General features: G+C 35.9%; 1 protein-coding gene across 2 annotated transcripts in view; it reads right to left on the bottom strand.

The window, feature by feature from the left end:
- Nucleotides 1–27,466, bottom strand: part of TUSC3 (tumor suppressor candidate 3) — a 168,869-nt gene extending 141,403 nt beyond the window's left edge. For both annotated transcript variants that reach the window (XM_044225524.1, XM_044225525.1), the window contains exon 1: nucleotides 27,366–27,466. In XM_044225524.1, coding sequence (XP_044081459.1) covers nucleotides 27,366–27,418 — 53 coding nt within the window. In that variant the 5' untranslated portion in view covers nucleotides 27,419–27,466. The remainder of the gene's footprint in view (nucleotides 1–27,365) is intronic.
- Nucleotides 27,467–27,838: the final 372 nt, after the last annotated feature.

The raw sequence follows: 27,838 nt of genomic DNA on the forward strand, positions 1-27,838 counted from the left end.
GACTATGGACTCTGAAAAACAATCTGAGGGGTTTGAAGTGGCGGAGGGGTGGGAGGTTGGGGTACAGGTGGTGCGTATTGTAGAGGGCACGGCTTGCATGGAGCACTGGGTGTGGTGAAAAAATAATGAATACTGTTTTTCTGAAAATAAATAAATTGGAAAAAGAAAAAAAAAAGAAAGAAACTGATTCATCCATTGTTCACTTAACAAGTTTATACACACACACTATAGGTATAAAAACTATAGTATATATTTGATCAATATTTATGGAACTAATAATAAAGAACTAATCGATGAATAAATAGATGAAGTAATATGGGGTCTGGACGGGGTAAAAGTGAGCAGAAAGATACAGGCCCTGGCCATAAGATAGGTCCATCTATTAGGGAAATGTATATAATGTTAAGTAACGAATACAAAACAAATGAACAAGTTCAAAACAACGTAAATCTTGTTTATAATAACCTGCCCACGAATTAGGATAACATCCAAAAATATTGGAATAAAGGAATGTATTTACCCAAGTTGAAAATAGGAAATCATAGCATGAATCCTACAGGATTCCTGAGCATGTGGTAAAGAGCCTAATATATGCACTCTTTAGAGAAATTTGCCGGAATGAATCAAAAAGGCAGACACACAAGATGAAAAAAAAACAAAAAACAAAAAACAACTGTGTTCCATGAGGTGGAGATTAGGTGTTTTCTGCTTAACTAAAAGCATCACCATCGGGGTGCCTGGGAGGCTCAGTGGGTTAAGCCTCTGCCTTCTGCTCAGGTCTGGGATAGAGCCCCACATCAGGCCCTCTGCTCAGTGGGGAGCCTGCTTCTTCCTCTCTCTCTCTGTCTGCCTCTCTGCCTACTTGTGATCTCTGTCAAATAAATAAATAAATAAATAAAAAGATAAATAAATAAAAGCATCCCCATCATCAGAAACATTTGAGGTTTACCATTTGCAAAGAACCCTTTTAGGTATTTACAATTCTTTCATTTAGTCTCCACAAAGCCTTATTATTGTTTTTTTAGAGTTAAGTATTTATTTTATTATTTTTTATGTATATTAAAATATGCAAAAAGATTCTGAGGATCTTTGTCCCTGCCACAGATTGGAAATGTTGTAACTTTAAAAAGATCTTATTGAGGGGCGCCTGAGTGGCTCAGTTGGTTGGACGACTGCCTTCGGCTCAGGGCGTGATCCTGGAGTCCCGGGATCGAGTCCCGCATCAGGCTCCCAGCTACATGGGGAGTCTGCTTCGCTCTCTGACCTTCTCCTCACTCGTGCTCTCTCTCACTGTCTCTCTCTCTCAAATAAATAAATAAAATCTTTAAAAAAAAAAAAGATCTTATTCAATGTCATAAATATAAAATTTGTATCCTTTGGATAAATAATTAGTAGTGCAATTGCTGGATCACAGGATAGTTCTACTTCCACAAAGCCTTATAATAAAGGTACTGGCTTTATCTGTTTCATCTGAGGAATCTAAAGAACAGAATTTAATCGGCTTGACTCTGTTCTAAGGCCAGTAATTATTACAGCCTGCAGAATTTGAACTCACATAATAAGAGACAAGTTAAAACTACACCTATAATTATACATCAAGATACAAGCTCAATTCTTTTTTTTAAGATTTTATTTATTTATTTGACAGAGAGAGAGATCACAAGTAGGCAGAGAGGCAGGCAGAGAGAGAGAGAGAGAGAGGAGGAAGCAGGCCCCCTGCTCAGCAGAGAGCCTGATGCGGGACTCGATCCCAGGACCCTGAGATCATGACCTGAGCCGAAGGCAGTGGCTTAACCCACTGAGCCACCCAGGCACCCCACAAACTCAACTCTTAAGAGCATTGTTCCCCAACCACTTACATCAAAAATCATCTGGAATTTTTTCCTAGGACTTTTTTTTGGGGGGGGGGAGAGCAGTTTTTGGTTTATAACAAAATCGTCAAGAAGAAGAGAGACTTCCCATGTATTGCTTGTCCCTCACACACGCATAGACTCCCCCATTGATCAGTATCATTGACCAGCATGGTACATTTTTTTTCTTTACCATGAAGGAACATCCATTGACACATCGTATCACCCAAATTCCATACTTTAACTTGGGGTTCATTCTCAGTATTGTACATTCTATGGGCTTGGACAAAAGTTTAAACATGTAACTATTATTATAATATCTTCAAGAGTACTTCCACTCAAATTCTCTGTACTCTGCCTTTTCACCTCTCACCATTCATTCCTGACAACCACTGATCTTTATTGTCTCCAATACTTCTGCCTTTTCCAGAATATCATATAGTTGGGATCACGCAGTATGCAGTCTTCACAAATTGGCTTCATGTTTTTTTGTTTTGTTTTGTTTTTTGTAATTATTCAATGTAAATTTTATATCTGTCAAACTGGAAATTTGTACATACTATTTGTACATAGAGTTTACAACTTACTCAGCTTTATAATTCTTGACAAATTAAAAATATTCCTTTTGAATAGCACCATTTCAAAATGTGTATTTAAAATAATACTAATATACTGGGCGCCTGGGTGGCTCAGTGGGTTAAGCCGCTGCCTTCGGCTCAGGTCATGATCTCAGGGTCCTGGGATCGAGGCCCACATCGGGCTCTCTGCTCAGCAGGAAGCCTGCTTCCCTCTCTCTGCCTGCCTCTCCATCTACTTGTGATTTCTCTCTGTCAAATAAATAAATAAAATCTTTAAAAAAAATAATAAATAAAATAAAATAATACTAATATACTTTTTTCCTGCTATTTCAGATATCTGTAGTTTAAATATTTATAATATTAGTAATTGATAATTTTTGATAATTTGGTACATGTTCTCTTTCCCTTTAGATTTTATTTATTTACTGACATATATTATTTGTCTTAGGAGTACAGGTCTGTGCTTACACAAGTCAGCATACTCACCAGAGGACATACCTTCCCCAATGTCCATCACCCAGCCACCCTACACCTTCCCATTCCCCTCCACTCCAGCAACCCTCAGTTTGTTTCCTGAGATTAAGAGTCTCTTGGGGTGCCTTGGTGGCTCAGAGGGTTAAGCCTCTGCCTTAGGGCTCCCGTCATGATCTCAGGGTACTGGGATCATGCCCCACATCAGGCTCTCTGCTCAGCAGGGAGCCTGCTTCCCCCTCTCTCTCTGCCTGCCTCTCTGCCTACTTGTGGTCCCAGTCAAATAAATAAAATCTTACAAAAAAAAAAGTCTCTTATGGTCTGTCTTCCTCTCTGGTTTCATCCTATTTCATCTCTGGTTTCATCCTGTTTCATTTTTTCCTCTCTTCCCCTAAGAAACTCTGGCTTGTTTCTCAAATTCCACATATCAGGGAGATTATCTGTCTTTCTCTGACTTGTTTCACTTAGCATAATACCCTCTAGTTCCATCCATATCATTGCAAATGGCAAGATTTCATTTTTTGATGCCTGCATAATACTTTATTGCATACACACACACACACACACACACACACACACACACACACAGACACACACACACACCACATCTTCTTTATCCATTCATCTTTGATGAACACCTAGGGTCTTCCTATAGTTTGGCTATTGTAGTCATTGCTGCTAACATTGGGGTGCAGGTGCCGCTTCAGACCACTGCATTTGTATTTTTGGGGTAAATACCCAGTAGTGCAATTGCTGGGTCATAGGGTAGCTCTATTTTCAACTTTTTGAGGAACCCCCATACTATTTTCCAGAGTGGCTCCACCAGCTTGCATTCCCACCAACAGTGTAGAAGTGTTCCCCTTTCTCCACATCCTCGCCAACATCTGTTGTTTCCTGACTTGTTAATTTTAGCCATTCTGACTAGTGTGAGGGGGTATCTCACTGTGGTTTTGATTTGTATTTCCCTGATGTTGAGTGATGTTGAGCACTTTTTCATGTGTCTGTTGGCCATTTGATGTCTTCATTGCAGAAATATCTGTTGACGTCTTCTGTCAAATTGGTTTCTTTCACGTAGTAACATGCATTTAAGGTTCTTCCATGTCTTTTCATGGCCTGATAGCGGAGTTCTTTTTAGCACTGAGTAACATTCCACTGTACGGATGTACCAGTTTATCCGTTTACTTACTGAGAAACATCTTGATTGCTTCCAAGTTTTTGGCAATTACGAATAAAGCTGCTATTAACATCTCTGTGCACATTTTGGTGTGGACATTGCTTTGAACTTCTCTGGATAAATACCAACATGAGTGGTTGCTATCATATGATCAGATTATGTTTTGTTTTGTACAAAAACTTTCTTCCGAAGTAGCTATTCAATTTTGCATTCCCACCAGCAATGTAAGAAAGTTCCTGTTACTTCACATTCTTGTCAGCATTTGGTATTCTTGGTTTTTCTGAATTCTGGCATTCTAATAGGTGTGTACTGGGATCTCATTGTCATCATAATTGTCAATTCCCGGATGACATAGAATGTGGAGCATCTTTTCATATTCTGATCTGCCATCTATATACCTTCTTCAGTGAGGTATCTGTTAAGGTCTCTGGTGCATCTGTGTGTGTGTGGTGTGTTTTTATTATTTCAAGAGTACTTTTTATATTTCAGATAATATGAGTCCATTATGAGTCTTCTGTGAATATTGTTCTCCCAGTCTGTGGCCTGTCTACTAGTTCTCTTAATACTGTCCTTTCACAGAGCAGAAAATTTTCATTTTAATGAAGTCTAGTTTATCATTTATTACTTCATGAATCATGTCTTTGGTTTTCTAATCTAAAAAGGCTTCACCATGCCCAAGGTCATCCAGGTTTTCTCCTATCTTCTAATTTTATAGTTTTGCATTTTACATTTAGGTCTATACCTTTTGAGTTATTTTGAGACAATTATAAGGTCTGTACCTAGATTCATTTTTGCATGTGGATTTCTAACTATTCCAGTACCGTTCACTAAAGAGATTATTGTTGCTTCACTGTATTGCCTTTGACCCTTTGTCACAGATCAGCTATTTATGGACATGTAGTTCTAGGCTCTCTATTCTGTTCCACTGATGTATTCATCTATGCTTTCATCAACACCACAATGTCTTGATTACTGTAGCTTTAGAGTAAGTCTTAATATCAGGTAATGTCAGTTTCCAACCTTGTTCTTCCCCAATATGGTGTTGGCTATTCTGGGTGTTTTGCATCACCATATAGACTTTAGAATCAGTTTATCAACATCCACAAAATGACAAAAATTTTTTTATTGGGATTACACTTATTCTATAAATCAAATTGGGAAGAACTGACATCTTGGCAACAGTGGTCTGCTTATCCATGAACATAAAATATCTCTCCATTTATTTGTTCTTTGATTTCACTCATTATTTTATAATTTTTCTCATATTTTACATATCTTTAGAGTTATGCCTTAGCATTTATTTTTAGAGTCATACCTTAGTATTTATTTTTTTACATATTTTTACATATCTTTTGAGTTATACCTTAGTATTTATTTCATTCTGGGAGGTGCTAGTGTATTGTATGTATTGTGTTTTTAACTGCAAATTTCATGTATTATTGTTGGTATACAGGAAAACAATTAGCTTTTGCATATTTGCCTTGTATCATGTGAACTTGCAATAAATTCATCATTAGTTCCAAAAGTTTTTTTGATTCTTTTGGTTTCTCTACATAGATAATCATGATGTCTGTAAACAAAGACAGTTTTATGTCTTGCTTCCAAATCTGTACACATTTTATTTCCTTCCCTAAGTTTTTATCTGATCTTTATTTATTCCTTCTTTGATGTTCTTCCTTTCTTTACATAAACCCAAGTTTTTGACCTATAATTTTCCTTCTGTATAAAGAACTTCTTTTAAAACATTTCTTAAGAGGCAGGTCAACTGGCAACGAATCTCAATTTTTGTCTGTTTGAAAAAGTATTTATCCTTCATTTGTGAAACATAATTTCATAGGGTGCAAATGCTAAACTGGCTTTTTTTCCTATTCCCTCTCAACATTTAAGTATTTCATTCCACTCTTCTTGTTCACGTGGTTTCTAAAAAGTCAAATGTAATTCTTGTTCATGTTCCTCTATAGGTCCACCCCCCCCCAACACTCTGGCTTCTTTCAGGAATTTTTGTTTGTTTTTTAATTTTTGTAGTTTGAAGATGACATGCCAAGGTGGTATTTATTTGGCATTTATCCTACTTGGTATTCTTCGAGTTTTCTCAATCTGCAGTTTGAGATCTGAGATTAATTTGGAGAAATCTCAGTCATTATTATTGCAAATATTTATTCTGTTCTTTTCCTTCTCCTGATTAATCCCATTATACATCAGTACTGAAATTTTTGTAGTTGTCTCACAGTCCATGGATATTCCGCATTTTTTTTTTTTCAGGCTTTGTTCTCTCTGGCTTTTAGTTTTCAAAAAATTCTACTGATATATCCTCTAGCTCAGAGATTCTTCTCTCAGCCATGTTCAGTCTACTACTAAGTCCATCAAAGGCAGTCTTCATTTCTGTTATAGTGTCTTTTATTTCTAGCATTTTTTTATTCTCTTAGGGTTTTCATCTCTTTGCTTACATTGCCCATCTATTCTTGCAAGCTACCTTATCCATTACAGTTCTTAGCATAGTACTCAGTTGTTTTAAATTTCTGCTCTGGTAATTCCAACATCCCTGCCATATCTGGTTCTGATGCTTTTTTATCTTTGGTTATTTTTTTCCTTTTTTTTTTTCATTATATTTCTTTTCAGTGTTCCAGCATTCATTGTTTATTCATACACCCAGTGCTCCATGCCACCAGGCACACCCATTCTTAATATGACTTCCAAATAATGTAATACTACTCTCTTTTTTATCCTTTTAGCCAAGTAGTATGTATGTATGAATGTGTATGTATGTGTGTGTGTGTGTGTGTGTGTATGGCATTTGAATGAATTCTGAAAATCTGGACTTGTGTACTGGCATTGCACTTCATAATATACAAACTTGGAAAAGTCACATGTACTTTGTTTATTTTTCCCTTTGTACCATGACAGTAATTCCTGATGGTCATGAAATTAAAAGCATGAGCTATTAGAACATCTTAAGAAATGGCAGAGGGTTATGCAAATCTCAGTGTGTTCAGCATCTAACTTGAAATACACTGACTGCATTTTCAGATCTCATCTTTAGCTATTTCCCCTCTTACCCCATACCAGGCCTGAAGTTCTCTTTCATTTTCCTCAATGAACTAGGCTTACATTTGAAGTTGAATTTTTTTTTTCCTTTAGGTGCTCTTCATTCCCTCCTTCTCTTCAAGGCACACTTGGCACATACATCATACAGACATGTCCAGGGCATGGGAGCAGATATACATGCTTTGTGAATTCCTACTAATCCTGCAGATCTTATTAACTCAGTTATTACTTTGCAAAGTTAAGTCTTTTTTAAAAAATATTTTATTTATTTATTTGAGAAAGAGAGAAAGCGAGCGAGAGAGAGAGCATAAGCCAGGGGGAGAGGCCGTGGGAGTGGGAGAAGCAGACTCCCTTCAAAGTAGGGAGATCGACCACATAGGACTAGATCCCAGGACCCTGGGATCATGACAAGAGCCGAAGGCAAACACTTAGCTGACTGAGCCACCCAGCCTCCCCAATAAGCCTTTTCATTTTAACATCAACATTAACAGATAAGACCGGGTCTTCTCACAGATCTCTGTGCTTACTATTTGTACAATAGGTAATTATAAGGTTAATTGTATAATGTGATATTGGTCAGCATTTCAACTAAATTCTGCTATCAATGAGAGGGGCAACCAGGTGAGTTTGTTCACATTACCTCTTTAGCATACAGCACAGATAGTGAACTGATCAATAAATACTGGTTCAAAATATAAATTAAATGTCATGATCAATATAATATTGTATCGCCACAGCAGTATCCAATTCCATGGCAAAAAGCCATAACTTTATAAAGATTCTTTTGACTGCCAGTTCTATTTAATATTCTCAAGGGAAAAACAAAACAACAAACACTATTCTTCAGATCTGAAAACCAAGAATTTAAATTAAAAAACTAAACTGAATATTAAGTATATAACCTTGTTGTTAATAGTGTTAAGAAACACTTCATGATTATTAAAAGATTGCATGTTGGGGGCCCTCGATACCAACCCAGATTCAGATGCACAGAGAAAAAGACTCATGGCGAGTAGTCTATAGTCCTATTCATTACAGTGAAAGGTTAAGATTTGTTTCAGTGGAAGAAAGAATACAAAGAAAAATCAGCAAAGGGAAAAGGCACCTGCAACAAATTCTGAAGGAAACTAAATGCAAGTTCTTAAGAGTGAATCCCACTGGAGTCTCATAAGATTCACTTAATTCCTTCAACAGTGAGTTGTGACAATGCATTCAGAGTGCTATCTACCAAAAAAGCTTATTAAAGATTTAGTGTTCAAGATGTGTACTGAGGGATGGTCCTGTAAATACCCTCTGTCTAGCAGAGACCAAAATTCCAGACTCTCAGAGGGAAAGCAGGTGTTCAATATAAACCAGATTGTTTGTATAGAGTTTAGGCACAGTGAGACTCTTATCAGTTATGGAATTGTGGGTACATTCTTAAAATCCAAGTTCCATACACCAATGAAGAACTAAACTTTTGAGAAAGACCTTTTTAAGGACAGTAATCTTGGGTCTGCTATATTTACTTGGTTTTGCACAGGTTCATCACCTAGGCAAAAAAAAAAATAAGGAACAAGTCATGTTGTTCCTTGGATTTTACTCACAAAGACAATGATCTACTACAAAGAACAAATCTGAAGCTGTTCTAATTGACATAGCACTGGACTGTACAAATTTATTCCCATGCAACCAAGCCTCCTATGCATCTAAGAATTATTTAGGGACTAAGGTGGGGAACACAATCAATAGTAAGCTATATTTAATATGTTAATGACTAACATTAAAAAATCATGGAAATCAAGAACAAATGCTTAAAAACAACATGTCATAATTTGTGAACACAGAATTTATATATATATTTCTAGCTTTGAAGATAAAGTATACTTTATTTTGAATGCTTGGGAGTAGCTATCAAGACTATAATTGTATCATTTCAGTTATAATCTTCATACATAAAGCTTTCTAAAGGAATAAAATGCTGTTTTATAGCCCATTTGCTTCCACAATTACATAACAAGAAACTTCTCAATGTGTTTTTTTCCAATACGTAATAGTAATCATTAGTTTCATTCAATAAAATCCTACTTAGCCCACAGAAAATGCAAAGCCCTTAACTGTATGTGATCTAGCATTTGGCATGTCACCATCATCATTGTATTTGTATATTCGTTTTTCCTTCAGAGAACTTTCTCACTTATGCACAGACTCCAAATCTTCCTACTAAGATTAACTCTGACTATAGTCCACTCTTCCTGTCAGATAATAAAAACCAACTAATAACATCTAAAAATTGCAGTCTAGCAGAAAACAAAGCTATTCACCCCTATAAAATAACTAGGATAAAAAAGAAAACTGGAAAATGTAAATCTATAGAAAGGTGGGGAAATTAACATCTGCAACTTCAGACACCCATGCAAGAACAGGAAGGACAGGAACCACAGAAAAGAAGGGAAGAGAAATCCTAGAAGAGGCAGAATGCAAAGAAAGAATGAATGAATGAATGAATAAAATAAAAAAATAAAATCACAATGACTGAATCAGGCAATATTGAGACTAGGTCTAAGACTTGATAGATAAGAAAGTGGCTGCTAGCCAGTGTAAAAGAAGAAGCTTACAAGTACACAGGAACAAACATAGCAGTCTTAAGAAGGTACCACTTTGTGGGAAATGAGAGACAACAGAGAAGAGGTAGACAGTCCTTAGAGGCTTGGTGATACAGTGAAAGGGAGAAGCAAGTTATGAAACGTACAGAACCTATGGAAACATGAAATTATTTTAGAATTAGAAGATACTACTGCACCAAAAAAAAAAAAAAAAAGGAAAAGAGAGAAAAAGAGAAAAAGGTAAAGGAGAAAACTGCTATGTTCAACCTACTCTGTTTTATAAAGAGAAAAGGGTACCTGGAATTAACAAATTCAAAAACTAGTATCCTAGGGAGGCCTCTCTGGCTCAGTCAGTAGAGCATGTGACTTTTTTTTTTTTTAATTTTTTTAAATTTATTTATTTTGAGAAAAACATTATTCATTTTTTTTTCCAATTTATTTATTTTCAGAAAAACAGTATTCATTATTTTTTCACCACACCCAGTGCTCCATGCAAGCTGTGCCCTCTATAATACCCACCACCCGGTACCCCAACCTCCCACACCCCCGCCACTTCAAACCCCTCAGACGAGCATGTGACTTCTGACCTTGGGATTAGAGCCCCATGTTGGGTGTAGAGATTTCTTAAAAATAAAACTTTAAAAAAATTAGTAGGCTACTCAGAAGTCTCACCATCACCTCCATGTTTAAATTGTTATTTCTAGTCTAAAAAAGAAAAATATTTTAGAAGCAACAAATAGCCAGTGGTATCCACACAACACTACTATAAAAAGAAACCAAAAGTAAGAAGCATAATTCTTCAACTGATAAAAAAATTTACTTGAAAAAAACCACCATGAAGAGAAAAATAAAACACAGTATTCCAACTTATATTAGGCATCATTAAATAAGCATTTGAGGATTTAAAAAATCTCAAATCAGAAATCCAAAAGCTCAAAATAGAAGTGAATAAAAATAGAAAGATGTTACGTGAGAGCTGAATAAAAACCAATACAAGGAGAAAACAAAGCTAAACAAAGTGGAATCCTTGCAGAAATGAACACTGCATTACTCACTGCTCAAAAACCAGAGTTAACTGAAATAAAGAACACAATTGAAAAGAATTTAAAACAGGTAAGAGAACAAAAAATAAAAGTGAAAAGGCATGACTTAAAAGTTGGACTAAAAAGATAGAAGAGGATGGGGGACACTAATTTTAGGTAAAAGGCTAGGAGCAATCTCAGTATGCTCCAGGGTCTGTACCTCAGACCCTGGGAGGTATAGAAAAAAGAGGACATAATCTCTTTCTTTTTAGAACCACTCCTGGAGACTTCCTCACAATAAAAAAACACACCCAGCTGCAGCTCTCCTAAAAAATTCAAGCACCTTTAAATTAACCAAGTGCTGGACCTGCCATCTTCTACCAAAAGGCTCTAACTTTGATGGCCATTCTTAAGCTTGAAAAATTTATGGAAAAAATTCATGGCTACTGGACATCCATACAAAATACCAATCAACCTTTCTAGATGTTCCTCCTAGCCCATTCCATGGCTGTTGTCTCCTGGGAGCAGACGAGGGATATCATCTTAGTGGCATGGGCAAATAAAACAAGTTAGACTATCCTCAGGTAGGCTGTTTAAAATCAGGCACATAGGGACGCCTGGGTGGCGCAGTTGGTTGGACGACTGCCTTCGGCTCAGGGCGTGATCCTGGAGTCCCGGGATCGAGTCCCACATCAGGCTCCCAGCTCCATGGGGAGTCTGCTTCGCTCTCTGACCTTCTCCTCGCTCATGCTCTCTCTCACACTCTCTCTCTCAAATAAATAAATAAAATCTTTAAAAAAAATAAATAAATAAAATCAGGCACATAATTTAATCATGCAAACTGAGTAGGGAACCCCAAATCTACCAACCAGTCAAAAGACTACACTGGGAGCACTGTCAAGCAGTGCCCCTTAAATGAGGTAGGTCCCACTTCAGAAACCTCAATAATTGTAAGCAACACTTAATTGGGGCACAATATATACTCCTTAGGACTGTGCTTCTCAAGTGAAAGTCTAATACTATCTTAACATCCCTCAATACCACAGTAAACTGTACCTAAGGATGGGTCGGTCATAAGAGACCACCTAGTATTTAATGTTTAAGAAAGCATATAGCTTCAGCTACAACAATCAGACAAGAAAAAGAAAAGGCATCCAAATCAGTAAGGAAAAAGTAGAGTTGTCACTATTTGAAGATGACATGATGCTATTCATAGAAAGGCTCCACCATAAAGACTCCACAAAAAAAACTTAGAATAAATGAATTCAGTAGTGTCCCAGGATTAAAATTAATACACAGAAATCAGTTCTATTTCTATACACTAATGAAGTAGTAGAAAGAGAAATTAATAAAACAATTACATGTACAATTGCACCAAGAAGAATAAAACATTTAGGAATAAACTTAAATGTTAAAAGATCTGTAATCTGAAAACTATAAAAAAACTGATGTGAGAAACTAAAGGCAACACAAACAAATGGCAAGATATTCCACGGTCATGGACACCCAAAGCATTGTATAGATTCAATGAAATCCCAATCAAAAAGCAACAGCATTTTTCACAATACTAGAAGAAATAATCCTAAAAATTTGTATGGAGCCACAAAAGACCCCAAAGCACCAAAGCAATCTTGAGAAGGAAGAACAAAGTTAAAAGTAACATAACCTTGATTTCAAAATCTACTACAAAGCTACAGTTATCAAAAAAGCATGGGTACTGCCACAAAAACAGACATATAGATCAATGAAAAAGAATAGAGAACCCAAAAATAAACTGACATGTATATGGTCAATTTATCTACAACAAAGGAAACAAGCATATACAATGGGGAGAAAAACATCTCTACATACAAAAGAACAAAACTGGACCCACTTTCTTATACCATATATAAAACTAAGCTCAAAATGCTTTAAAGATCTAAATGTAAGACCTTTTCTGAAGCCATAAAATTCCTTGAAGATCACATAAGCAATAATTTCTTGGATATGGGTCTTAGCAAATTTTTTTTCATCTGTCTCCTTAGGCAGAGGAAACAAAAGCAAAAAGAAACAACTGGTATTACATCAAAATAAAAAGCTTTATACAATGAAGGAAATTAATGTATGGAAATCAACAAAACAATGTAACAAACTGAATAGAAGATATTTACAAATGATATATCTGATAAGGGTTAATATACAAAATATATAAAAAACTCATACAACTCAACATCGAGGAGGGTTCAGCTCCAAAGATGCCAGAGAATGGGAGACCTAAATTTCCTCTGGTCCTAGGATTTCAGCTAGATAGCAAATCACTGTGAACACCTGTGAACTCAACAAGAGATCAAAGAAAAGAATAGCAGAAAGACTCTATGCACAGAAAATCAACCACTTCTGGAAGGCAGGACACACAAAGAAGTGAATCTGAGGTAATATACAGGAAGATAGACTGCAGGGGCAGGGAATCTCTGTCAACTGGCTACCCACAAGTAATAGAGCAGCAAAGCACAAAATTGGAGCTTTTAGAAATCTGCTTCCAAGAGGGACATTGCTCCATGGCTACAAAGGAAGTGGAACCCTTGCTGGAACACTGTGGTCTCAGGACTCCAGGATAACAGAAGGATTGAGGGTGTCTGAATGCAGCAGAGCTCCCAGGTGTTGGAGTGGGGAAGCTGGCAGCAAAGACTGAGCCAAGGAGTGGGCTCTCAGCTCAGGGTTGCCGTAACCAGGTTCCACAGCATAGTAGGGCCACTGCACTTCAAGCAGGGACCAAACATGCAGCAGACAGATGGAGATACCCTGTCCTCCTCCAGGAGGAGTGGTATAGGAGAACACCAAAGGAATCTGCTGGGTTTGGAGACTCCAAACAGGGACACATGCCAAAGACACAGGCTGGCTGAGCATAGATTGCAGCCAGAGAGCAGGGAGACAGGAGTGATTGACGGCTTTTCTATGAGGGCCCACTGAGGAGTGGGACCCCAAGGTCTTGACTCCTTTGGGCCAGACACTGGGAGGCCACCATTTTCATTCTCATCCTCTCAAGCTGTATGGAAAGCTTTCAGGGAACAAAAGGTACCAAGAGCAAACCCAAGCAGATTACATAGCCTGGCCCCTGGCAACAGTGTTGCAATTCCACATCCAGCAAAAACATTTGAGAATCACTGCAACAGGACCCCTCCCCCAGAAGATCAGCAAGAACATCCAGCCAAGAACAAGCTTACCAATCGAGAACTGCAAAACTCCAGCGCTGGGGGAATATAGTACATAGAATTCATGGCTTTTTCCCTATGGTTCTTTAGTCTTTCAAAGTTAATTTTTAAAATTTTCTTAATTTTTTTTTCTATTTCCTTTTTAAAAATTTCTCTTTTTCAACCAACTTAATTCCTTTTTTAAAAATCTTTAATTTTCATTTTTACAATCATATTCTATCCCTTCATTTTATTTAACCTTATTTTTTGTGTATAAATATGATTTTCTTTCTTTAAATTTTGGGATGCAGATTCTTCTAACAGACCAAGATATACCCTAAATCTAGTGGATGGCTATTCACCTGCCTGATCATATTTTCTTCATTTTGTAAAAAATTTTGCTTCTTTCTCTTTTCAACCAATTTCCTATCTTATCAATTCCTTTTGTGAACTGATTCACCTGCCTGATCATATTTCCTCCATTTTAAAAAAAATTTTGCTTCTTTCTCTTTTCAACCAATTTCCTATCTTATCAATTCCTTTTGTGAACTGATTCACCTGCCTGATCATATTTCCTCCATTTTTTAAAAAATTTTGCTTCCTTCTCTTTTCAACAAATTTATCTATCAATTCCTTTTGTAAAATACTTTTTAATTTTCATTTTTATAGTCATATTCCATTCCTTCATTGTATTCACCCTTATTTTTGTATATCTATAAGTTTCTCTTTCTATAAAAGTTTCGGAGGCAGTTACTTCTAACACATCAAAATACAACCAAAACCTAGTGTGTGGTTCTGTTCTATTCACGAAACCAATCACATTCCTTTTGTTGTTTTTTTGTCCCCCCTACCCTGCCATTATGGGACCCTTCTGATTTGTTTACTGTATACTTTTCTGGGGTCATTGTTACCCTTTTAGCATTTTGTTCCCTCATTCATCTATTCTTCTCTGGACAAAATGGAAAAATGTCAAAATAACAAAATGGAAAAAATCACCTCAAAAAAAAAAAAAAAAAGAAAGAAAAAGAAAAGAAAGAAAGAAAGGAAAAAAGAACAGGAGGCACTACCAATTGCCAGGAAGCTAATCAACATGGATACTAGTAAGATGTCAGAACTGGAGTTCAGAATAACTACAGAATAACAATTAAAAAGATACTAACTAGGCTTGAAAAATGCATAGACGATATGTGAAAATCCCTTTTTGGATAAGTAAAATCCAACCAAGTTGAAATCAAAAAGGCTATTAATAAGGTGCAATAAAAAATGGAGGTTCTAACTGCTAGCATAAATGAGGCAGAAGAAAGAATTAGTGACATAGAAGACCAAATGATGGAAAATAAAGAAGCTGAGAAAATACTGGATCACAAGGGAGAATTCAATAGATAAGTGATACTGTAAAGCAAAACAGTATTAGAGTAACTAAGATCCCAGAAGGTGTACTGGAGCAAATTATAGCAATGAACTTCCCTAATTTGGGACAGGCATCAAAATCCAGGAGGCACAGAGACCCCTTCAAAATCAATAAAAATAGATCAACAGCCCAACAACTAATAGTAAAACTTACAGATCTCAGAGACAAAGAGAAAAATCCTAAAAGCAGCTGAGGACAAGAGGTCTGTAACCTACAGTGGTAGAAACATGAAGATTGGCAACACACCTATCCACAGAGACCTGGCAAGCCAGAAAGGACTGGCATGATATATTCAGGGTACTAAAGGATAAAAATATGCAGCCCAGAATACTATATCCAGCTAGGCTGTCACTGAATATAAGAGAGATAACAAGCCTCCAGGACAAACAGCAACTAAAAGAATTTGTGGTCAACAAACCAGCCCTATAAGAAACACTGAAAGGAATCCTCTAAACAAAGAAAGAGCCTAAAAGTAACAGCCCAGAAAGGAACAGATACATTACAGAGTAACAGTCACATTACAAGCAATACAATGGTACTAAATTCGTATCTTTCAATAGTTACCCTGAATGTAAATGAGCTAAATGCCATAATCAAAAGACACGGTATCAGAATGGATAAGAGGACAATACCCAACAATATGCTGTCTGCACAATACTCATTTTAGACCTCCAGATTTAAACTGAGGAAGGGAAAACAATTTACCATGCTAATGGACATCAAGAGCAAGCTGGGGTAACAATCTTTATATCAGACAAATTAGATTTTAAATCAAAGACTATAATAAGAGATGAGGAAGGACGCTATATCATACTTAAAGCATCTATTCAAAAAGAAGACCTAACAATTATAAATATTTATGCCTCTAATATGGGAGCAGCTAATTATATAAGCCAATTAATAATGAAATCAAAGAAAAACATTGACAATAATACAGTAATAGTAGGGGAGGGACTTTAAGGAGTTTTGGTTCTTTGGTCCTTTGAAAGAATTAGTAAGAGTGATAAACTGCTAGCCAGACTTATCAAAACAAAAGAGAAAGGACCAAAATAAATAAAAGAATTTCATGAATAAAAGAGAGATCAGAACCAGCACCAACCAAACACAAACAATTATAAGAACATATTATGAGCAGCTATAGGCCAACAAACTAGACAATATGAAAAAAAAAAATCTATATGCATTCCTAGAGACATATAAACTACCAAAACTGAATCAGGAAGAAATAGAAAACCTGAACAAACCCGTACCTACCAAGGAAATTGAAGCAGTAATCAAAAAATCTCCCAAAAAACAAGATCCCAGGACAACATAGCTTCCCAGGGGAATTGTATCAAACATTTAAAGAAGAACTGGGGCACCTGGGTGGCTCAGTGGGTTAAGCCTCTGCCTTTGGCTCAGGTCATGGTCTCAGGGCCTGGGATCAAGCCTCGAGCTGGGCTCTCTGCTCAGCAGGGAGTCTGCTTTCCCCTCTCTCTCTCTATCTCTCTGCCTACTTGTGATCTCTCTTTCTGTGTCAAATAAATAAATAAAATCTTTTAAAAAAAAGAACTAATACCTATTCTCCTGAAACTGTTCCAAAAAAAAAATAAAAACAGAAGGAAAACTTCCAAATTCATTTTAGGTGGCCAGCATTACCCAAAAGCAAACAAAGATTCCATCAAAAAGGAGAATTATAGACCAATCTCCCTGATTAACATGGACGCAAAATTCCTCACCAAAATACTAGCTAATAGGATCCAACAGTATATTAAAAGGATTATTTACCATGACCAAGTGGGATTTATTCCTGGGCTGTAAGGTTGGTTCAACGTCCACATATCAATCAATGTGAAATAATACATTAATAATAATGAAACAATACATTAATAAGAGAAAGAACATGAACCATATGATCCTCTCAATAGATACAGAAAAAGCATTCGACAAAGTACACATCCGTTCTTGACAAAAACTCTTCACAGTGTAGGGATACAGGATACATATCTCAATATCGTAATAGCCATCCATAGAAAACCCACAACAAGTATCATTCCCAATGGGGAAATCTGAGTGCTTTTCCCCTAAGGTCAGGAACACCGCAGGGATGTCCATTATCACCACTGCTATTCAACACTGTACTAGAAGCCCTAGACTCAGCAATCAGACAACAAAAAGAAATAGAAGACATCTATCTGAATTGGCAAGGAAGTCAAACTCTCACTCTTGGAGATGATATATTTTAGGTGGAAAACCCAGAAGACTCCACCCCAAAATTGTTACAAATCATACAGCAATTCAGTAAAGTGGCAGGGTATAAAATATCCTGGATATAAAACCAATGCAAAGAAACCAGTTACATTTCTATACACCAACAACAACATAGAAGAACGAAATTGAGGAGCTGATCCCATTGACAATTGCACCCAAAACCATAAGATACCTAGGAATAAATCAACCAAAGAGGCAAAGAAACTGTACTCAGAAAACTACAGAATTCTCATGAAAGAAACTGAGGAAGACACAAAGAAATAGAAAAACCATTCCATGCTCAGGGATTGGAAGAACAAATATTATGAAAATGTCTATGCTACCTAGAGCAGTCCACACATTTAATGCAATCCCTATAAAAATACCATCAACCTTTTTCACAGAAATGGAACAAATAATCCTAAAATTTGTATGTAACCAGAAAAGACCCCAAATAGCTAAAGGAGTGTTGAAAAAACCAATGCTGGTAGCATCACAATTCCGGACTCCAAGCTCTATTACAAAGCTGTCGTCATCAAGACAGTATGGTACTGGCACAGAAACAGACACACAGATCAACGGAACAGAATAGAGAGCCCAGAAATGGTCCCTCAACTCTGGGTCAACTAATCTTCAACAAAGCAGGAAAGAATGTCCAATGGAAAAAAGTCTCCTCAACAAATGGTGTTGGGAAAATTGGGAAGCCACATGCAGAAGAAAGAAACTGGACCATTTCCTTACACCTTACACAAAAATAGACTCAAAATGGATGAAAGACCTCAATGTGAGATAGGAATTCATCAAGATCCTTGAGAACACGGGCAGCAACCTCTTCGACCTCAGCTGCAGTGAATTCTCCCTAGATACAATGCCAAAGGTAAGGGAAACAAGGGCAAAAATGAACTACTGGGACTTCATCAAGATAAAAAGCTTCTGCACAGCAAAGGAAACCGTCAAGAAAACCAAAAGACAACAGACAGAATGGGAGAGGGTATTTGTTTACAAATGACATAGCAGATAAAGGACTAGTCTCCAAAATCTATAAAGAACTTACCAACTCAACACCCAGAAAACAAAGAATCCAATCAAGAAATGGACAGAAGACGTGAACATGCATTTCTGCAAAGAAGACATCCAAATGGCCAATAGACACATGAAAAAGTGCTCCACATCACTCAGCATCAGGGAAATACAAATCAAAACCACCTGACACCACTCAGAATGGCTAAAATTAACCACCCAGTAAATGACAGGTGTTGGTGAGGATGCGGAGAAAGGGGAACCATCCTACAGTATTGGTGGGAGTGCAAGCTGGTGCAGCCACTCTGGAAAACAGTATGGAGGTTCCTCAAAAATTTGAAAACGGAGCTACCCTACAACTCAGCAATTTGCACTACTGGGTATTTACTCCAAAGATACAAATGTAGTGATCCAAAGGGGCACTTGCACCCCATGTTTATAACAGCAATGTCCACAATAACCAAACTATGATAAGAGCCCAGATGTCCATCAATAGATAAATGGATAAAGACGATGTGGTGTATATATATACAATGGAATATAATGCAGGTATCAAAAAAAGAAATCTTGCTGTTTGCTACGACATGGTTGGAACTAGACAGTATTATGCTAAACGAAAGAAGTGAGTCAGAGAGGGACATCTATCATATGATCTCATATGATCTCAATTTGAGAAACAAGCCAGAGGATCAGAGGGGAAGAGAGGGAGACAGACCATAGGAGACTCAATCTCAGGGTACAAACTGAGGATTGCTGAAGTGGAGGTGAACGGGGAGAGATGGGGTGGCTGGGTAATGGACACTGGGGAGGGTATGTGCTATGGTGAGTGCTATGACTTGTGTAAGACTGATGAATCACAGGGGTGCCTGGGTGGCTCAGTGGGTTAAACCGCTGCCTTCGGCTTGGGTCATGATCCCAGGGTCCTGGGATCGAGTCCCGCATCGGGCTCTCTGCTGAGCGGGGAGCCTGCTTTCCTCTCTCTCTCTCTCTCTCTCTTTGCCTGCCTCTCTGCCTACTTGTGATCTCTGCCTGTCAAATAAATAAATAAATAAAATCTTTAAAAAAAAAAAAAAAAGACTGATGAATCACAGTCCTGTACCCTGAAACAAGTAATTCACTATATGTTATTAAAATTTAAGGGAAAAAAAATCACCCAGTTAGTAAAAAAGAAAAAAAAAATAGAACAGAAACAAAAATACTCAACATCAAGGAAATAAAAACAGTCTAATTAAACGATGGGCAGAGGACATGAATAGACATTTCTCCAAAGAAGACGTACATATGGCCAAAAGACACAGGGAAACACAAATCCAAATCACACTGGGTATCACCTCACAGAATGGCTAGTACCGAGAAGACAAGAAATAACAAGTGTTGGTGAGACTGTAGAGAAAAGGAAACTTGTGCACTGTTGGCAGGAATGTAAATTTGTGCAAACCACCGTAGAAATGGAAGTTCCTCAAAAAATTAAAAAAGTAAAATACCAAACTACCTAGTAATTCCACTTATGAGGATTTATAGAGAAACAGAAAACACCAATTCAGAAGAATATAGGCAGGCCTATGTTCATTGAAGCATTATTGCCAATATCCAAGGTATGAAAGCAACATAGTGTCCATTGATAGATGACTGGATATAAAAGATACGGTATATATACAATGATGTATTACTCAGTCTTAAAAAATAATAAAATTTTGCCATCCAGGCAAAGTTTCTAAGTTAAACAGACAAAGACAATTATCATATGATTTCACTTTCTCATTCTCCCTCTGTCTCTCCTGGTCTCTCTCTCAAGTAAAAAACATCTTTAACAATAAACAAAAGACTAAGTTTCAAAAAAACATTAAAAAATAAAGTACAGCATAGGGAATACAATCAATAATATTGCAATAACTTTGTTTGGTGACAAGTGGTAATAACACTTATGGTCATGTACAGAAATGTCAAATCACTCTGTTACACACCTGAAACTAATTTATGTCACCATACTTCCATTTCAGATTTTTAAAGACTGAAACAAAACAATAAGAAACAAAAGACATTTTGAAGACAAATGCAAAATTTATAAATGGAGAGTATAAGAAGAATAGATCATTGAATTAATATCAATTCTCTTCAAAGTGATAATGGTTTTCTGATTATGTAAGATAATTCTTTTCTTAAAAGTTGCATACTGCAGTACTCAGTGGTGATATTTCGTGTCTAAAAATTATAGATATATTTGGTGATATGGGACACATTTTTGACCTGTACTTAATAAAAGAATGAAAGCAAAATATGGCAAAATGGTTAATAATTAGTGAATGTTGGTAAACGGTAGACTGGTATCCTTATATTACTGTTTCAGCTTTTGTAGGTTTGAAATTTAAAAGATGGGGGCTAAAGTTGGGCTTATAAACGTGGAAATGGAATTTGGAATATGGAAAACACCAAGAGCTCCAACAATGCTATAATGTCACAGAGATAGTAAGTGTTCATTGAAAATACTAAAAGAGCTGGGACTATCCAATCTCAGGAAGAGATACCTAGAACCAAATTTATAAAGTCATATATATATGCTTTCACTTAAAAAAAAAATTAAACTAGATGAAGCTCAGCAATAACCTGAGATACACTAATCGTGGACTCAAGCAAGCCTGAAACAGTTCTCACTACCCAGGCAAAGAATGTGTGAATATCAAGAGTTTGCCAGTCTTTGTCAAAAATACTCTGTTTAGGTAGCCAAGCATATGAGGAAAACTTAAGAATTAAGTCCATGGAAAAAAACTAAGGAAAAGAGGAAATGATGAGGTTACGGTCCCAAAGCCATTTATAAAGCACTTAAAGTGCATCAAGTTTTGTACAAGAGTAATTTTATTTATACATCATTTTCACCTTCTGTGTTCACTTTAGAATCTAATCTCCTAAAAGCTGTAACCTCACTGTAGTAAAACAAAAGGCTGATGAGCTCTTTTCTACATAGTTTTGGCCAGCCATCTAAATTGCCAGGCCCTGTTTAAGAGATGGCTCCTCTGAATGAAAGCTTTTCATGATCTAATGAGTTTAAGAAATACTTGCTTATGGATCCCTGTCCTATGATTAGTAATCTTAGATGGGATTGCAAAATCAAAATGGAAATTACAGTTCACCGGGTAAAAGCAAAAACAACAACAACAACAACAAAAACAAAACCAGGTACACTTAAGGGAAATATTAAACTCTACTAGCTCTGGAGTTCCAAAACTCAACCCTGACAGGTATTAGCTTTGTGACTGTAGATAAATTATATAACCTATCAGCTTTGATGTTCTCATCTATAAAACAGGTTATTTTTTCAGGCCTACCTTCTTGACTAGTGAGAATGTATATATAATAACTGAATAATGGGACCCCAATAGTTTATACATACTTATTATATTTAGAGAAGGAAGGATGTTATCCAGGTAACATTCATATGTCAGTATATTTTTTCATGCTCCTTGTAAAAATATATTTATAATTGCTAATTTTTTTCATTTATTGAGTCCAATAAGATACTAGTCTCCAACAAGTCACCAAAACTTTTATTATACATGTACCCTGCTTGATTCTACATGTATTTTCCTTCACCTGAATTTTTTTTTCCTGCATCTATTGATCCTTAGAAAAGGATATTTTGTTGCTAGGATTTTTAGTGCATGCTGGAAGAAATGAGTAACTTTGTGGTAAAATACACCTACTAGATTTAGCAATTATAGGACAATCTGATAAAGGAAGTTTGGAGTGAACACTCAGGGGAGGGGAGAATTGTACTGAGTAGTCTTCATTAACAACTTCATTTGGCCAAGGAGTTTGACATTTGCATTGAGGAAGGTGAGAACTGAATTCTGAAATTTGTTAATAAACTAACTTCTAAGAAGGAAAAGCAGAATGATTTAGTGAGAGGGCTTACAGGAAGCCAATAGCTCATTCACTAGCCTTTCAGCAAAGAAAAGCAACTGGCAAATCTAGGTATGAGTCAACTCTAAAAGAAAATTTCACCTTTCATTAAAAAAGAAAGAAAAGCAGAAATATCTCAAAGAGGAAAGCACTAAGATTTTTAAATTATAGCTATGAAAAAAATTATACCTGTGGACTTTTCAATGATTCTGTAGAATTATAAAAATTATAGCAGTACTATAAAAATGGTCAAAAATTCCAATGACACAGAAAGATTCAAGAAAATTTAATTCATGTTTTTTATAAAAAAGATGGCTACTGTTGATGGGTTGCCTTTCTCAATGAATCTGCATCTCCCTTGAGGCTTAATTTATAATAGAGAAATAAAATTTGAATAATTTTTCTTGAAAATTTTTCTTGAATCTTCTCTCTATATTCCATCATAGCTGTTACCTTGGGATCTGTTTGATCCACCTGCCCACTATCATATGAAATACACTTAGTACTCTCTTGGCTCAATAATAGATCAAAGAGTACTCCTGAACCTCAATTATTTAACGATCTTCTTTGAGATTTATATTATGCTATAGTATAAATTTGTCATCTTCATCTAATAAAGTCCAAGATATCCCTCTATCCGCTCAGTTAATTTTTTCCTCTCCAAAAACCATTATCATCCTGAGTAATTTCAAATACATGTTTATAATCCAGACATTACCAGTGTTATAGTTCCTCAAATGTCTCTAAAATAAACAATCATCTACATTATACTTTAGTAATTTACTTATTTTAAAAAAAATCTTTTGTACCTACTTCCTAATTTTCAATCCCACCCTACTTTTATATAAAACCTGTCTTTCACTCTTGTGAGAATTTAGCTTTCTTATATCACATCTAATTGATTAGCTATCCCCAGCTTCCTCTGACCGCCACAGCCAAATCTGAAGCCAGAGTTCTCGCTTTCAAATATACTTTCGCTAGCACTCTCAAATCTTTTGCCTAATCTGCTTCACACCATAAACCAAATATGCTAACCTCTAAGGAGAGAGTTCTTTCTCCTTCACTGCTGTGTACTGGGGAACAAAATCATTAAGTTCTACAGATTCTTCACTAAGAATTTGGGGATCATAGTTTCAAAAGGATTCTCAAGGCTATAGTTAAACCTTCAAGTTAAACCTTCCCATTCCCACTGCTCCTCAAGGAAAGTACATGAATGAAACCTATGAGTCATGTATCTGCTTCTTACCTTCCCCTTCTCTATACTGGTTGCACACTAGAATTACCTAGAGATCTTTTTTTTTTTTTTTATTTTTAATGTCAATGCCTTGGCCCTACACCAAAACAATTAAGTCAGAATTCGAATGGGGGTGAGGGGTAAGAATTCTGGGTTTGGGATCCTTGTCTGCTTTTTACTTTTTATTTGCTTCTAAACCTTCATCTATTTTCTCTTCTCTAAAGTTATCTTAACTTTTCCTAATAACTTCCTTTTTCTCTTATAAATCTAAGACTTTTCTAAAATTTTCAAGTTTATTACAAAATAGGCTGTAAAAAATAGGTTATTTGACCTATGTGTCATTAAAAAATTAAGACCCTGTGTTCAGCAATTCATTTAACTACATAAACCATTAAGTAAAATAATACCTAATGGATACACCATTTAACAGTATGTTGCAGTTTATATCATCACAATACATACAACTTTATCTAATTGTGAAGTTACATAAATACTTCAGCAATAATAGTAAGACATATTTTTAGTGGAAACGTAACTGTTACATCAAAATGCCAATTAAGGTAGTGTTTTTGTCTGAGTAGGTTTTATGGCATCCTTGAAGGTATACAGTCTTATCCAAATGTGCTAGCCCAATTATGACAACACTCTTAATGCCAACTCGAGTGCTGGCCCGGTGTAAGACAGAAGGAGAAACCAAAATCATCTGCAATGCTGGTTTTCAAAATACTTTTTTTTAAAAAAAGATTTTATTTTTATTTATTTGAGAAAGAGCAAGAGAGAGAAAGCAAGAGCATGGGGAGGGACAGAGGGATAATCGGACTCCCTGCTGAGCAGTGAGCCTGCTGTGGGGCTTGATCCCAGGATGGAACCAAAGGCAGACACTTAGATGAGCCACCCAAGTGCCCCTCAAAATACTTTTGCTCACCATCTTCTCTACTCACTTTTAGACATGCCCCCAACATACAGTCATTATCACATCATAAGATCCTTCTAGAAAATGTTGAGACACTGGAATTCCCTTTCTGCAAACTAGTCTGAAAGAAACAATTTTTTTCATTGACCCATGTTACTAATAACTTCAATTTCCACCAGAATTCACAATGATTTAAATCCTAAAAGTATACATATAAATATACAATGTGAAGAGTCACTATGTGGAACCACCGCATAAAAAGTATTCTCAAAGAGAAAAAGCATTCAGCCAAGAGACAACCTGAACCGTCCTTAGCCACTGAGGAAATGAAATATGTAATTTAAAATCATGAGGCCCAGATGGTTTCAATGAAGATTTCCATCAAATATTTAAAGAAAAATTAACATAATCTTCTAAAATTGTTTAATTTTACACAATCTCTTCTAGAAAATAAATAAGGAAATTTCCCAACTCATTTTATGAGGCCACTATTAGCCTAATAACAAACTGGACAAAAAGCAGTATAAAAAAATGAAAAGTACAGACACATATCTCACATGAACTTAGATACAAATTTCTAATAGACTATTACTAGTCTATTAGAAATCTGTAAATTAGTAAACGGAATCCAGCAATACATAAAGAGAGTAATATACCATAATCAAGTAGGATATATTCCAAAATGCAAGGGTGGTTCAATATACCAAAATCAATTACTATAAAGCACTGTATCAAGCACCTAAAGATGAAAAATCCTATCAAATCACACCAAAAAATTTGATAAAATCCAACACCCATTCAGGATCAAAACTCTTAGCAAACTAGTAAAGAGCTTCCTTAACTTGGTAAAAAAAAAAAAAAATCTTCAAAAATCTTACAGCTAGTACCATCATTAAAGACTAAAGATTAAATACTTACTTTCAATGATGAGATTAAAATATAAAACAAAAAAGTAAAACTTTCAGGAAAAAAATTAGAGAAAAACTTCAGGATATAGGGCTAGACAGAGTTCAACTAGATAAGAAAAGTAAAGCTGTAAAACAGGAAACTGGTAAACTGGACTCATAAATTAAAATGTGCAAAAGATCAGTCATGAACATGGAAAGGTAAGCCACAGACTAGGAGAAAATATTTGAAAACTACATGTCTGACAAAGGACTAGAATCTACAATACATAAAGAACTCTCAAAAATCAGGAAAAAATCCAATTAGAAATGGGCAAAAGACATGAACAGATAGTTCAAAGATGTGACATACAAATAACAAATAATCAAATGAAAAGATTAACACCATTGCCATTAGGAAAATGCAAAATAAAACCATAAGGAGTTATCACTACATACCTACAAAAATGAGTAAAATAAAATAATGACAAATGCTGGTGAGGATATGGAAAATCTAGAATACTCACACTGTTAAAGGAAATGTACAATAATACAACTCTCTAGAAAACATTTTGGCAGTTTCTTATAGTGCTAAACATACAACTACCAAACAACCTAGCTACCATGGAGAAATGAAACCTTAATTTCACAGAAAAATCTGTACCAGGATGTTAACAACAGTTGTATTTGTAATAGTCAAAAATCAGAAACTGAGATGTTCTATAACAGATGGATGGTTAAACAAACTGCAGTACATTCATACCATGAAATTTTACAAAGTAATAAAAAGAATGACTACTGACAAATGCAACAATTTGGATGGATTTTGAAGGAATTATGTTATTAAAAGCAAAACTCAAAAGATCATCAAGGGTAGGATTCCACTCCCATCACATTACTGAAACAACACAATGGGGTACAAATTTAGGATGTGGGAGGGGAATGGGAATGGGTGGGTGGGTGTGGCTATAAAGGGCAAGAGGAGGGATTCTTATGGTGATGGAACTGTATATCAATACCAGTACCCTGCTTGTGATATTATACTATAGTTTTGCAAGATGTTACCACTGGGGGACACTGAATAAAAGATATGTTAGATCTCTCTGTATCATTTCTTACAATTGTGAACCTACAATTATTTCAAAATCAGAAATCTGTTAAAGCATTGTTGCATATGTATTTGTGCTTACCCCAAATTTTCTTTGGTACATTCCCACTAAAAAATATTTCATTCATTTCAAATGATTTACTTCTGTAATGTAGGGAGAAATTTCCAATCACTGGAGGTTATAAAAGGTAAGTGGACTTCTGTCGTGTGTCCTCTCTATTAAACTATTAAAAAAGAATATGTTTAAGGAGATAACTTCACTACCTGTAAAACATAATTAGGTGACCTATACGGCAATATCAGAACCAAATTCTATCATATATTTACCTTCATACAGGATATAAAGAAGCAAATTTGTTTCATGATTTTATCAGTATTCTATGCAATAAAAGAATATTAGTCTAACAAAATTATTTTCTAAAATGCACTGATTTTGAGCTTGCTTATACTTTTTACAGATTTATATATTTGAGAGAGAGCATACTCATGAGCAGGGTGAGGAGCAGACAGAGAGAGAAAATTTCCTGGCACAGAGCCTGACCCAGGACTCAACCTCAGGACCCATGAGATCACAACATGAACCGAAACCGAATCAGACGCTTAACCAACTGAGCCACCAGGCACCTCTGATTTTGAGCTTACTTTCAAATGCACATGTACAGCTGACTATAACCTTGAACAGCTGCTGAATTCCATTATACAGATTCACATATATGTAATAAATACACAAGCACAGGATAATAACTTAAAATTATTTTAGAATATGTAAATTACCTGCATACAGAACATTGCCGCTGAGGCTGAAGAGCAGTGAACATAACAATCATAGAATAGTTTCGAGGTGGTGCCTTTATAAATTTTCGGAATTTATCACCATTCATTCGGAAGATTGAACGCCTGGAACTCCATTCCATCAGTTGTTCTACTTTTTCAGCTAAAAGATTCTGCAATTAAACATAGAAATTTAAATTTACACAGAGTTAACATTCTTCACTTTGCATTTCATATAAGCTGAACTGCATGAGATTATATCTTAGCCAAAATTAATTTCTGCTACAAGTTCTTTTGGTGAACGTATTCATTATTAATTGATGTATATCCATAAAATATTTCATTTCACTTATAAGTCGAAAGGCTTATAAAACAGATAACAAAAGACAGACTATCCAGAAAGATGAAATAAGACATGCTCTCCCTAATCCTCCCACTAAATACAGCAAAAAACCCCTCTGGCCATTACATAAAAA

Source organism: Neovison vison, chromosome 11 (genome assembly GCF_020171115.1).
Source record: "Neovison vison isolate M4711 chromosome 11, ASM_NN_V1, whole genome shotgun sequence".
NCBI classification, from domain to species: Eukaryota; Metazoa; Chordata; class Mammalia; order Carnivora; family Mustelidae; genus Neogale; species Neogale vison.